The 14162-nt window shown below is 35.2% G+C and overlaps 1 protein-coding gene across 1 annotated transcript in view; it reads left to right on the forward strand.

The window, feature by feature from the left end:
• Positions 1-14162, forward strand: part of Ptprd (protein tyrosine phosphatase receptor type D) — a 382192-nt gene that overhangs the window by 301067 nt on the left and 66963 nt on the right. The window contains exon 23 of the mRNA XM_076845982.2: positions 10944-11067. Coding sequence (XP_076702097.1) covers positions 10944-11067 — 124 coding nt within the window. The remainder of the gene's footprint in view (positions 1-10943; positions 11068-14162) is intronic.

A 14162-nucleotide genomic window follows, 5' to 3' on the forward strand; every position in this document is an offset into this window, starting at 1 on the left:
TAAGCCAGGCTTTCAGACCAGGAGAGCACCTCAGTCAGGTCACTTTGCTCCAGAGTCTGATCCTTAGTCTTCCTTGCCTCAGTTCTATGATATCAGTAGAATGTTGTTTAACTGTGACAACTGAATGCTGCCATTTTTACAGAGGCCCAGAGTCTCATGGTTAACATCCTCTGGTCCCTCAGTTTTCTGTATGTCTGTGACTGACTTTCCTACCAACTTGGCCTAGTGTTTGTTTAGATAGGTTAATACAGGCAGATTTTTAAAACGTTAATGTATGTTCTAATACTTGGAACCCACTGTGTTTCTAAGATACGTATGGTGGATGAATTGTGTAATACTCCAGCAGTAAATCTGTGGTTCCATTTTTAGAGCACTAAAAAGAAAAAGAAAAAGAAAAGTAAGTCAAACCTCATCTTTCAATCGTGGTCTTAAAATAAAACATTGCATACCAAAGATGAAATATTATGTCTATAAAATGAGTTATCCATGTAGAAAATCAGTTCATTAACTTTGTTCTTTGCTCCACAGTTGAACACACATCCAACCAGCTTATTCACCAGCACATTCCTCCCATCATCTACCTTGCCCCTAAAAAAGGAAAAAAGTGGTAATCTCAACAGGCCATATTGCTGATTTTTTTTTTTTTTTCAGAGAGCAAGGTACCTGTTAAAAAGCACATGCTCTGCCTGCTTCCTTTTTCTCTCTTGCATGCAGCTCCCCACAGGAGTTAAGTTTATCATTGAGTCAGGACAGCCACCTTTTCTCTTTCTGGTTTTAAGATCTCACTGTTGTGTCCCAAGGTTAAGGATGTGAGGACAGGTGATATGGTGCAGAAATTACTCTTTACTTTTCCCCACCCACTTTTCCATGACACAGTCTGTAAGTGAACTTAGTATTTAGCAGAGCCTGACACCCACACCCCTGCAATCCTGACTCTGATGGTCATGACCCTGTCCTGAAGCTGATTTATGTGGGTAGGATAAAGTCGGGGCATGTTCAAATCTGGGATGGCCACATAATTTATTGCCCCAAGTGGGAAAGAGGGTATTATTAATAATTACACTGGGTCAACAGATGTAAACCAGGACCTAAGGTCTCTCTCACCAAAACCCTGCCTGCACCAGAGCTCTGTTGTGAAAATTTTTTCTTCCATCTCATCTGAACCCTTCCACTCTCCCCACAACTCCCAACATTTCTGACCTTGAGTCTTCTGCAGAGCACAGTTGTTATAACAGCTTTTTCCCCATTGTTTTTTAGTTTGTTTTATGTCAGACTGGTTGATTAATTGTATAAACACATACTGCTGGGGATGAGAATTTGGTAGTGTGATCAATACTGAACTGCCACCTAGCAAGTAGCCCTTGTATGATACATGTGAATACTGAGTCGGAAGTCTGCAAGAGTTAGAGTCATGGCATGAAAGGCTGCTGTGGGTGCGAGCTTAGGGTGAATTCCAAAAGTGCCACATAAGAAGGGCTCTTATGAATTAAACTTCAGCCTAGTGTGAACTGGGAGCCATTCAGTTTATTTTAAATGATTTTACATATCTCCCATCTGATCCAGCTTGTGTTTACATTTTTTCCAGTTTTTTCTTTTTTAAAATTTATTTGTTTTAATTAGGTTTATATGACAGCCACATGCATTTTGATTTATTATACACAATTGAAGCACAACTGTTCATTTCTGATTATACACAATGTAGCATCACACCCTATGTGCAGTCTTACATGTACCTAGGGTAATGATGTCCATCTCATTCCACCATCTTTCCTACTCTTGTGTCCCCTCCCTCCCTTATGCCAAATCAGAGTTCCTTCATTTTTTCCATGCCTCCACCCTCCCTGTCTTGGATCAGCATCCACCTTTGAAGGAGACACTTACTTAACTAATTCTAAGGTTCCAGAAAAACAGTCTTTATTGCCCTGTATCCTGCTGCATTCATTCTGCAAATACATTTTAAAATGAACTATATGCTAAATGCTGGAGTATATAACATCAGAGAAATCACTCCCCTGTAGCAATATTCTCAAGTGATTCCAGCTTTTTCAAAAGGGTTGCTATGAGAAATTATCAGTGTAATTTCTAATACAATGTTTTATCTGGAATAGTCTTTAAGAATATCACAATGTTAAAACATTGTAAGGGGTTAGGGTTGTAGCTCAGTGGTGGAGCGCTTGCCTCACACTTATGAGGCACTGAGTTCGATCCTCAGAACCATGTAAGAAAACTAAATAAATATAAAGATATTGTGTCTATCTACAACTAAAAATATTTTTTAAAAAATACTGTACAGGGCTGGGATTGTGGCTCAGCGGTACAGCACTCGCCTAGCATGTGGGATGTTCTGAGTTTGATCCTCAGCACCACATAAAAATGTATTGTGTCCAATTACAACTAAAAAATATATACATTTATATATATATATATATATATATATATATATATATATATATATATATTTAGTTGTTATATATAAACACTGTACATTTTGAACAAAACAAACAAATTTTGGAAGTAATATTTTAGTTTAGAAAGAAACTCCAAATTCTAGTTTTTGTTAGTTTAAGCATTTATAGTTTGCTTATGTGCAAGAGGAGAATAGTCTACTGACACTTTGGATTGTAAGTACTTTCTAAGATACCTAAGCACCATGGGAATAAGTAATAATAATCAGCTTGTGTGTCTTCTTTAATTAGAAGTTTATATTTAGTATGTTATATTGCTACCTTTCCTGCAAAGAATAATATCAATAGCAAGGGGGCTTCTTAGTACATATATATTGTGCCCAAAGGGCACTTGTGGGAACTCCTGTTTCAACTAGATAGTTTGTACAAAATACATTTGGGGATGAAATGAGATAGAGAGTTTTTTAAGTGATTCTTTGGGATTTTCTATGTTCTGTCACAGACTTGGAGAAAGCACCAGTTTTTCTCATTTCGTTCTGGATGTAGAATTTTTTTCTGTTCCAGAAAATAAGATTAGAGTGGCATGGACTGAATATTAACAAAGTTGATTCATGTTTCAGTTTTGAATTTCATCTCTCCCCCAACCCCTGCCCACATCTGAAACTAAATATGGGGGAGGGAAGTATTTAAAATCAGGTTAAAACTTCCTATGTTTTATGAAAAAGAGTTAATGTTATCACTTAGGAAAACTCCATCTGACTTTTAAGAACCAAGATGATGATTTATCTTTGCTGTTTTCCTTACAGTGTTGCTTTTTAAATGCTGAGGCAGTATGAGTCACAACAATTATGGAACTGAGCTATTCATTCATCAGTTGGTTTTCTTTTGAATTTACTTATGCACTGTTTTTTCCTGAATGATCAGACCTCCATTAGCAAATGAAAGGAAAATGTAAGAAGGATATGTGACTACTTGTGCACTTGTGTTATCTCTGCCCCAAAGATGGATAAGGTTCCAAATGATGTAGACAGATTGTCATATAGTAAGTAGAAGGGAAGAAATGGATTTCTTTGTCTAAATTAATGGAGCAGTTGCCTAAGTTTTCTGCTTAAAAGTGGATATGAAGTTTTATGTCAGAGTAGATAGGATTGGCATTAAGGAGAAAGCAGACATTGCTGGGTTGCTAAGATTGCCCTGGGCCAAGGGTGTTCTGACAGGAGGCTGTGAGTGTGTACAGGCGGGAAGACGCAGAATGTCTAGCATTCTTTTAGTGATAACTCTGCATCAGATGCTCTACCCTTGATCCTTTTGTGTCTTCATAGATGCCAGCATTAACAAAGGGTGATGAGGAGTGAATATCTTTATCTTACTAATTTTGTGCCCAAAATGGGTGCTATTTTTCATGGGAAAGAAAGTTGCACCTATAAAATATTCAGTTTAATAGTACGCATCGATTGCATTCAATAGATCATTTCATTTGACTCTTACTTATGTACAATTGCCATATTCTCTAATGTTCCTAGAGTGCACAACCAATTTTAATTCCTAATATCAGTCCCTTGAAGATTTGCTGATCGATTGACTTATATTTGTAAATTATCGTAATTGCTTTTTACCAATTCAGACAACTTTATCTCTTTTTTAATTTTTTTATTCTAATTTGTTATATATGACAGTGGAATGCATTACAATTCATAAATTTCTAAGAACCTTTTCCTGTCCTGAGCTGTCTGAAATTCTTTAATTCTTTTTGCTTTTTCAAATAGCATCAGAAATCATGATGTGTGAACTCTGTCTGTAAAGTGATTTTCTGTGATGCTCTGGTCCTTATGAACATCAACTATAAACCCGTCCAACCCTTTCTTCTTATTCATTTTATTTGATGTAGATGATAAATAGATAAAAACTAAAACACTAGAATTAAAACATGTCACTGCTCTCACTGCACTAAAACATTGCCTTTGGGAACCAGGAATAACTTTTGCTTTTAGTATTTCACAAAGTATTGGGCATATTAAAAAGGAATGCATAATGAAAACTCTGGCATTTTAAATCTCCATATCTTAAAGGTGCATATTTTTTCTCAAACCCTTATTTGGAAGGATCTCTCAAAAATCCTTTCCACAGTCACATAAAGTAGTAAAACAACTTATTTGGATTCCAGAGAACACATTATGTTGCCCTACTGAGTTGAGGAATAATCCCGTGTTTTTGTCTTTATGGAAGCTGTTTTTCATCATTTTGAATCCCTGGTAAATGAAGATAATTTTAATGTATGTCTAGGAGTATCCTCTTTGAAATAAACAACTTCTTCCTTAGTGCTGAGATGTGATTCAGAAGAAAATGTTTACCAAAATGTTGCCTCAAATAATTACTTTACATATTTAAATGATTCACTATGAGTGTAGTTTATCCTTTTTGCCTCCCTACATACCAATTCTAAAAAAAAAAAAAAGTATATAGAGAAATATTACTTCAAGCAACTTTCTATATTTGTTACATAATATGTTGCTGTCAGAATTTCAGATCAAACCACTGGGCAACATATAGAGTTGATGTAACTGTTGCCTGGAGATAAAATTTAATTGTACAAAATATCCGATTGGAGCACTTTCAGCTACCTTTGATAAATGTGGTACATTTATAAATCTTGTATGTCTTTCCTGCTGTTAAAGGTGAGGAACTTCAACATTCATTCATTAGTTAACCCTAGGAGCCCAGAAAAAATTTTTGGTGGAGTTCTTTACACTCTAATAGCAGCCTGGATCAAAGGTGCCCTTATAAGGAGAGACTCAGTAAGATTTGATAACTAATTGGATCAAGGGAGATAAGAGGAGGAGGGCACAAACCTAACACTTGGAAGACAGTAACAGAAAAAGGAAATAGAGCAAAGAGACCCAAGTTACATGACCTGACCCAATTAATCAGGTGCAAAGAGAAAGCTAACATGCTGCTCTCTCTCAGACATTGCCCATCACTGGACTTTCCACCCCTTTCTCACATCCAGTTTATAAAGTATTGTTGGATTCAAAGGAACTCATGCTCTTCTTTGAAGAAAGTACTCATTATGCCAATTGCAGGGCTTTGCCAACAGTGCAAAACACAGCCCTCCCCAACCATGCAACCATGGGTCTTTTTCAGATGGATATATATTAACTTACCATTTTCAAATAGAGAGTATGAATGAATAAGAATTTAAAAAGCCTTCATTGCAGAAACACACGGTCAATAGCAGATTGTTCTAAACCTCAGAAAGAACTTGAGAATATCTCAGTAAGCCACACTAAGTAAGAGCCAAATGAGCCCGCTAATGGAGAATGATGTGGAAAGATAGTATTTCTCTCAACGTTAAGGTCTTTGAAAGTTCAAATCCCTATAAAAAATGATGGTCTGAATTCTAAGTTTGGCTAGTGAAGTAGATGGTCTATTTCTTCTGTATAATTAAATTTTTGTTAGTTGTTTTAGAAACACAGAAATAAGATGAATCTCTTCTGTTTTTTTGTGGTTTCTCTTTGATGAGTTTCTAAAGGAATATTTTGAGGTTTTTTTCTTCCTGAGGTCAAGAGTGGAGTGGAACAGGGTAACTACTATTGTGTGGTGTTTTGCATATGGGAATTATATTTTTCTTCTGTGTAAGCATTGAATTCTGCAGTCTATTGAAGGACATTGCTTTTAGATGATAAAGATCTCAGCTTTACAAAAAAAATCACTTTCATATTGGGATGAAGTTTTACTCAGTGTCTGTAATCTGATGTACAGATTTATGGTCACTCTCTTGTTCTGTGTTTAGAATTACAAAAATAGATTATCAGTAGTCTACAGAGTCTATTCCCAGCCTTCTTTGTATTACATTTCAGAGAAACAACCAAAAGGCAAGTGAGTGACACTCAAAAGAATTTTCTCCAGCTGAGCTACAGAGGAGCATAACATGGCCCTTTGGCCCTCAGACATGGGGGCCAGAATGCCTAGACCTCAAACCTGGCTTCTTCACCCACTATCTGTTTGACTGTGGCATAGTTACTTCTGTGTACCATAGTTTTATTCAACCACAGAATTGTGCTAATAGTGGTTCTTTTCTACTTCTAGGTTCTTTGTGAAGGTAAAATAAGGTTAATATGTGAAAAGCACAAAGAAAATAAAATTTTATCTAAGTGTTACTATAAATATTAGTTATAAATATTTTCTTTTTAATTCTGGCTGTTTAATCAAGATTACAGTGCAAAATTATAAAACTTTATGTTACATAGCTTATTTTTCCAATAACCTATTTTAAGACAAAGTGCTTGTTAAAGATTAGAACCCTCAGACCATCACGTTCAAGTCCAAATCAATGCAAAGTATTTGATGTTACCAAGTGTTGTCTTGGACTCTCTTTCTTCTTTAAATCACTCACAAGGAAGATTTTACTTCTATTTGGTCCTGTTTTTCTCAGTGAAGCAAAGCTTTTGAGTTGAAGATCTGTTAGTATTAGAGTGATTTTGTCAAAAGCTGGAAGGGCAGCCCAGCACCAATCCAGCAGACAGCAATACTTAGGTATCTTGGTAATGTTTTAGATACTACGTAGCACCCACCCAGGATCTGTCTCAAGGAACTTATTGACTGAGTGGAGATCCTTCTGGTTCATGAACTCCTTAACAATTCCATGTACAAATGTCACATAGTTCATAAAGAGTCTTCTAATTTATTTGGTTGAATAAATCTACTTTGCTTTATTTCCAACTTGCAAAATTCTCCTCAAGGGAGATTGGGAGGGAAAAAAAAAAAAACCTAGCCAGAACTCCAGTTTCAGAAGTTAGGACTGTGGTTTGAGTGCTGGGAAGGCAAGGATGACACACAGGAAGTGTGTCTAACCACAGGATGAATAGAAAGAGTTGAGAGCCAGCCTCACAAACAGATACTGATAGCAGGTCCAAAGAAAGGAATTGAGTCCCTTCGGAAAAGTGTGCTTATTCCACATTGTTTTGAATACTGTTGGGGTGACTGACCTAGGCTTACCTTGTAGTAGGAAGATGCACGGTCAGGGTAAACCAGATAGAAATGTGAGTTCGAACTGGAAGTCAACTTCTGCACCCCCCAAGGTCTACACTCCTCTTTCTCTGTGTAGACTGTTTCATTCATCCTTAGCAGCAAAGGAAGCCAAGGAACAAAGAGGCAAAGCAACCATGCATCCCTTACACTAAGAAAAACCTAAAAAATGGGGTTAGAGAATTAGGGTCTTATTCATCTTTGATGTTTGACTCATTATCATGGACAATGGAAACATGATTTTTCTTAAAGTTTTTTGGTTTTTCCCCACAAAAAATAAAAAAAAAAAATTTAAAAGTTCGGATACCTTACCTACTTTCAGTAGTTATTCTTCTTACTGAGTTTACTGCTCTCAGCATTCTGACAAGCTCCAAAAATAATGACCTATGCTGTGTATTGTTAAACGTTCAGTCAGACAGATAGGTCCAGATGGATGAGGGCTGTGTTGCACACAGACAAGTCAGCATTATTTAATCAACGTTTGTTTGATCCGTGTAAAACAAGTATAAATGTAAGCTGTGTCCCATCTGTTTTATCATCCACGTGAAGCCAACCTCATTTTTAAAACTTGATTTCTTATGTAATTGTCCTAGAATGACACAAAATGATAAGTTGGGAAGAAATATCATTCAGAATGGCGAGGTAAAGGATAATTATACTTAGAAGTGCTTCATGTGTTGAGCTTCCTCATTTTGCACTGGCATTCTGGAAGGTTAAGGAACAGAATCACCCCCTAGTAATTCTCAGCTGAGCTCTGAATCCACGCAGACCTGAGTTTGAGGATAACTAGGAGTCTGTGTGTGTTGAGCCAAATTACTTAACCATCAAGTATCACAGTGCCTGTCACAGAGCAGAATCTCAGTAAGATTTATTCAACTAATCTTTCTTTGTTTCAATTTCCTTGTCTGTTAAATGGGGGAAAAATCAATAGTTACCTCATAACAATTGTAAAAATTAAATTATATTGTATCTAAAGCATAATGACTCAGCAGCCATTATTATAATCATCCTGTTACTTGTAGGTCATTTTCTCATGGACCACACTTTAAGTCGAAGCATATTAACATGTGGTACACAGCTCATTTTTCCATTTCCAATTTTTGAACAATGTAGGTATTTAATAAATCACACAGAGGGCTAAGGATATGTGGCAAGAGCAGAAATGAACAGGAATTATCCGTGTGTTTGAGTTGATAGATGCAATTTTATTATTATAATGAAATGTATGCCATTTTATACATATGTGGGAAATCTTTGTCAGAATAAAACAAGGTAATCAGAGAGTAATAGAGTAATACCTTTTACCAAAAGCCACTATATATCAGTGACCTTAGCATCTTGTTGGGATATCTGAGGGGATAATGTGACAGTGTCTTTACCCAGTAATATTTACTAGTATAAAGTGGAATATTAGTGGTAGTTTTAATTTCAGGATTATGTACTTAATTTCTAAGCCATATGATAAAGGGTATTAAGTATTAAAAATTTTGGTACATGGTACATTGAAGATCTCATACTGTGTTCTCTAACTTCCATGTTATATAGAGAAACTACTCCATGATTTCTCTTTAAGAACTTTTCTCAAAAACATGTATTCATTAATTCTATTCATTTATTTTTAAAAAAATTTCATCCAACTATTTACTAAGCCAGATACAGTGTAGATGTAAAGATCACTAAAGCTATACATGTAAGACTATGACAAGGAATTTAGAGTTTAAGCTATAAACTCACCAGAGCCAGTAGAAGTTCTTAGACGGAGGCCTGACTCATCTCTGCACTTTACAAAGCATCTTTGACCACAGTGTAAAGAATGGATTGGAATAAGAGATTAGAGAAGGGATTTCAATGAGACAACACATGCTGAAGTTCTGGATGTAAGGAATGACATTGGGATTGTGGATTTAGGACCAACCTGAGATAGTTTAAGACGAGTCTTAGTCACTGAATTGAGCTATTCTGTGTAGAGCAGATTCAGGACATTTGAAAACTACTTCCTGGACATGTGAAAACTTCAGCTTCTTTAGCTCACGGATTACTTGGAGAGAATTGTGTTCTGCAGGGGATGGCATACATTCCCTGGAAGAACAAATTAGAAAGTCCCTTGATAACATTATTCTTTAGACCCCAAAGTCATGGATAATTATTTCACTGAATACTATTCAATGATTGCCTCTTTAGATTAGCACACGCTAAGAATTTTTTTAAAAAAAGGTTTTATATTCCTTAGTTAATTTGAGACTGCATAGTTATAATGCTTATTTTTTTAACTATTTGGAAGCTATTTAAGAGTTGACAGGCTTAATGTGCTGTACTGTCATGCTATCCATAGAAAGCATTCATCTTTAATATGATAGCAATTGTGCATATTTTATTTTCAACTTCTAAAATACATGTAAAGGCATAGAAAATATCTAGCATCGAAAATAACTGCTAAAAATTCTATTACCTTTTAAAAAATATTTCACCTGGATATAAACCTATATTATTATTATCATTGAAACCTTGATTTTGATCACTTAAAATCATGTTTGTTATTATTCAACTCATATTTCCATATAGCATGAAATTAGAAATCTTAAAAAAGGTATCAGTATCCTGTGATGAAAGAAAAGATGTTTTGATTTCTTAGCACAGCTGGAAATTAACAAGTCCCCTAGAGTCTTATTTTCTCTTGAAATAATAGTTCTACCTATAACATGTGTATATGTATATATGTGTGTATATATAATATTTGTACAATGTTTATGTTAGATTGTTCAGTAATTTTGTTTAAATATTTTGGTTGAATAATTTCTTGGAACATCAAAGAAATTAAAGCTAAAATAAGAAAAGAACTAAACTTGATGAACAATGATAACACAATAGTAAAAGGAAAAAGGATAAATAGAAAAAAATACTCTATCTGCATTGGGTTATAAATTTACTTTCTGACTGTGATGATTAATTTGACCTCCCTTTGTTTCTTTTATTGTTAGCAGTTTGAGTTGTACAAATTGCCCAGTGATAATTGCCCATAGTATGTTACAAAGAAACAGACAAAACCCTAAGTTGCCATTAAGACATGAGCATGTGGGAGAAGAACAGGCAGCATAGCCGGTGAAAGACCGTTGGAGTTAAAGACTGGGTTTAGGTGCACATAGGAAAGTGTAATCAAGATTAAATAATGTTCACAGAACTAGAAGGAGTATCGAACTAAGTAACTTGTAACTACAGCAGCAGAGAGGAAAATGGAGAAGTAAAACTAAAAAACCTGCCTTTCCAATATTAACAGGACATCCATATTGATTTTTTTTTCTTTTGAATCAATGTTGGTGACTATCACTGTTTCTTACTATGATTAATCATTTTGTGTTATGCTGTTTGCATTAGTGTTCAGCTTCAGAGCTAGAGTGGTCTTGATGGAGTGTGACTTCAGAATTTTCTTTTTAAATCATGTTTGTTACTGTGATAAATGCCTATAATTCTGTGTTATTCACTATTGATTTTGTATGTGCTGTTTTTCTTTTAAAGTCCATTGATCCTGGCCAGCAGTTCACATGGGAACATTCAAACTTGGAAGTAAACAAACCAAAGAATAGATATGCAAATGTAATTGCATATGATCATTCCCGTGTTCTCCTATCAGCAATAGAAGGTAAGGAAATGCAGATATTATTAATACTGTTATTTGTGGGGACTTAAGTACATACATGAGAATTTAGGTTTAGCTAAGTTATTAGCCATGTAGGAAATTACTTACCTAAGATTCATATACAGTTTGTTCTCACTCTTTCCTACACAAATACATATTGTACAGACGAACAGTCTCACTGGTACCATGACACAAGAGCACCATCCCTCATTACCTTATTACTTCCATCCCAGACTTGATACTGTAATTGATGTTTTTATAGGGGAAGCAAATTGGGCTTGGCTTGTTTACTGATGGCTGTTGAAGGGTATGAATGAATAGATGATTGTCAGAAGGGGCCCATAAATGAACTGGCTACTTAAAGAGGGAGAGAGGATTGTCTTTAAATAAATTTGGATATCCACTGGGGAAAGTTTGAAGTTTAGGAATTGGCGATGTAATTAATATAAATTAAGTACTTTGGAAATATCTGGTGTGTCTAATTTGTGGACTGCTTGGTAATCTGTCTCTCAAAGCTGCAGTGGAAGTATATTCTAGAGGGAATGATTAATTGAGGATTACTCCTGAAACATACCTAGCTCTCCTTCAGAATGCATGGAGAGAGTAGTTTTCACTCACCTTTTTCTAGTAGTAAACCCCTTTCCCATGCCATAGTCGAACATTTTAGGAGTCCTTGCTTAATATTCGGCATTTTCTTAGTCTTTGGGGTTATAGTAGCACATTGGATTGAAAAGTCCTTAGAAAAACAGTTTGTCATGCCATTCAAACCCTTCTGTGTATCAGGTACCCAGCCAGGGCTACCACCTATCTCATAACCATGCTCATCCCCACTGGTTCCTCAAGGGCTTTGTGTTCTCTTCAACTAGTAGGCTCACTGCTTACTTTGCTGACGTCTTATAAAACATGGAATAATACTAGCTTCAGACCCAGCTCTTCTCAGGTTTTCACAGTTTGGACATTTTCACCTATCTTTGTTCATGTATCTCCCTTTTTGTTTTTTGCTTCCAAAAACGATGTTGACTTCCACTTTATCTCATAGCTCTGACCAAGTCCTGCCTGCCTCCTTAGTGTCCAAGATTAATTTGAAAGTGGGACTCAAAAAAAAAAAAGAAAAAAAAAAAAAAAGAAAGTGGGACTCTGCTTCAAAGCTTTCCTAATAAGCACCAAGGCAATGATACATTTATTTTCAGATTTGGGAGAGCAAGAAATGATCTTTCAGCATTTGAGCAGGTTCATATCTGCTGTCTCCTATCCTCAAAAGGGTGTTGTGTGGTATAAATAGGCTTTTAAAATTCTCACAATTTACTTTTGATGGCAGAAAATGTTATAGGCTTTTTTTTAGTTGATCAAATATACTAGGTGTTCGAGAGTTAAAATCTCTCATCCTGGATTAAGTTCATCAAGTTTCACCAATGCTAGTTTAGGCAGGATAGTGTCAAATAGGTAATTTCTTATTTTCAGGTTGTTTAGAAACTATAATTAGTATATGTAAATGGTTAGAATAGAGGGTTTACGTTTTATATGCATATTTCTCATTTTAAAATATAAAAAATAATAACAATTTATCATCTCAGGTCTCTTCAATTATTTCCATAGTAAATGGAAAGCAAAACCAAGTCACAGAGAAATCATTTTTTTCATTAACAAAGTAAGGAAAATTATAGAAATAAAATAGACGAATGTAAGATGAGAATGAATTTGGCATGGAGAGAACTTGTCACTCAGCCTTTGCTGTATTATAATGTTATTTCCACTCAGAATTAGGTCACTCAGTACTACTAGCTCCCTATATTTTTGGCACTTTGTCATTATTTTTCTTAACCTGTTATTTTCCACATCTGAACCGCGAAGTGTATTGAAGAATAAAAAAATTAAAAAAGAACCTCCTTGAACCTTTATTATGATAGTTGGAAACGTATGCACATTTTATTCATATGCTATTTTTACAATATAGAAGCAAAAGCACTTGAATCAGACTAGAACCCACCTTTTTATAGCTCTATACCCACAAATATACCCAAAATCTAGAGCTGACCTAGAAACCAAAAGTCTTTCAATTTGAAGTGTTACACAAAAGGTTAGAGCATTTAATTGAAGTTTATGGGCTGCACAGAAAGCTTTAATCTAGATTACAACCATGAACAACACTTTGTCTTCAACTAAGCCCTAACCAGCAGGTATTTAAGTGTACAGTCAATCATTTTATATCCCAGACCCCAAAGACAGAATGCTGGCGACTGGAACCACATGACCACTACCTGAACTCTCTCCTAGATGGACAGGTTTGCTAGCACAGGACCAGATTTTTTGAGTGTATTAAAATGTTAAGTGACTTCATGCACAATTTGTAACATGTAATGGGTTCCACCTGTGTCACTGACTGAAATGACTTTGGTTGAGGGCCTTAATTTGGGCATTTTAGTAATTCTTCCAATAGAGCTAGCCTCTCTCTCCTTATTATACTGCAGAGTGATCTGACAGATACTAGAGAAAACACTAGAATTGGCTATGGCGATTAATGTTGTCTTTGTCTTTGCTTAATAGAGCAAACTTTTATTTTACTTCCATTGAGAAGATGACAGGGGCAAAAAATATACAGAATTGGGAATTGTGTGTGGGCACCAACATACTCATTGAACTTCTTGAAAGCAGTGACATTTCATGACATGTTTCCAAATCACACTCATTTTATTTATGCTGAGAAAAATGTGGAATGAATTCAAGAGAGTTCTAAATACAAAAGCCTTTCAATTGTTGAATTAAAATCACTGTAGAAACTCAATTGCATTTTTGACAAATCCAATTACCACAGGGATACCCTCCATGTTTAAGCAGTTCTTAAGATAAAATAGTAATTCCTAAATAAGAGAGGTAATAAGAGTTATTTTAATGGTTTAAGGATAAATATTTTCAAATAAAGATCAAAGGGAAGCTAATACTGATGTATGCACAATCACAAAATATAGTATGCTAATCTCATAATTCAAAATTGTTCATAAAGTACACTTTTATTAAAGCAGGAAAAGAGACAAATGAAAAGATGAAGAACAAGGAAATCTGTCACTAACTAGCTAGGTAATCTTGACTTTATGATTATC

Source organism: Callospermophilus lateralis, chromosome 2, assembly GCF_048772815.1.
Source record: "Callospermophilus lateralis isolate mCalLat2 chromosome 2, mCalLat2.hap1, whole genome shotgun sequence".
Classification (NCBI taxonomy): Eukaryota; Metazoa; Chordata; class Mammalia; order Rodentia; family Sciuridae; genus Callospermophilus; species Callospermophilus lateralis.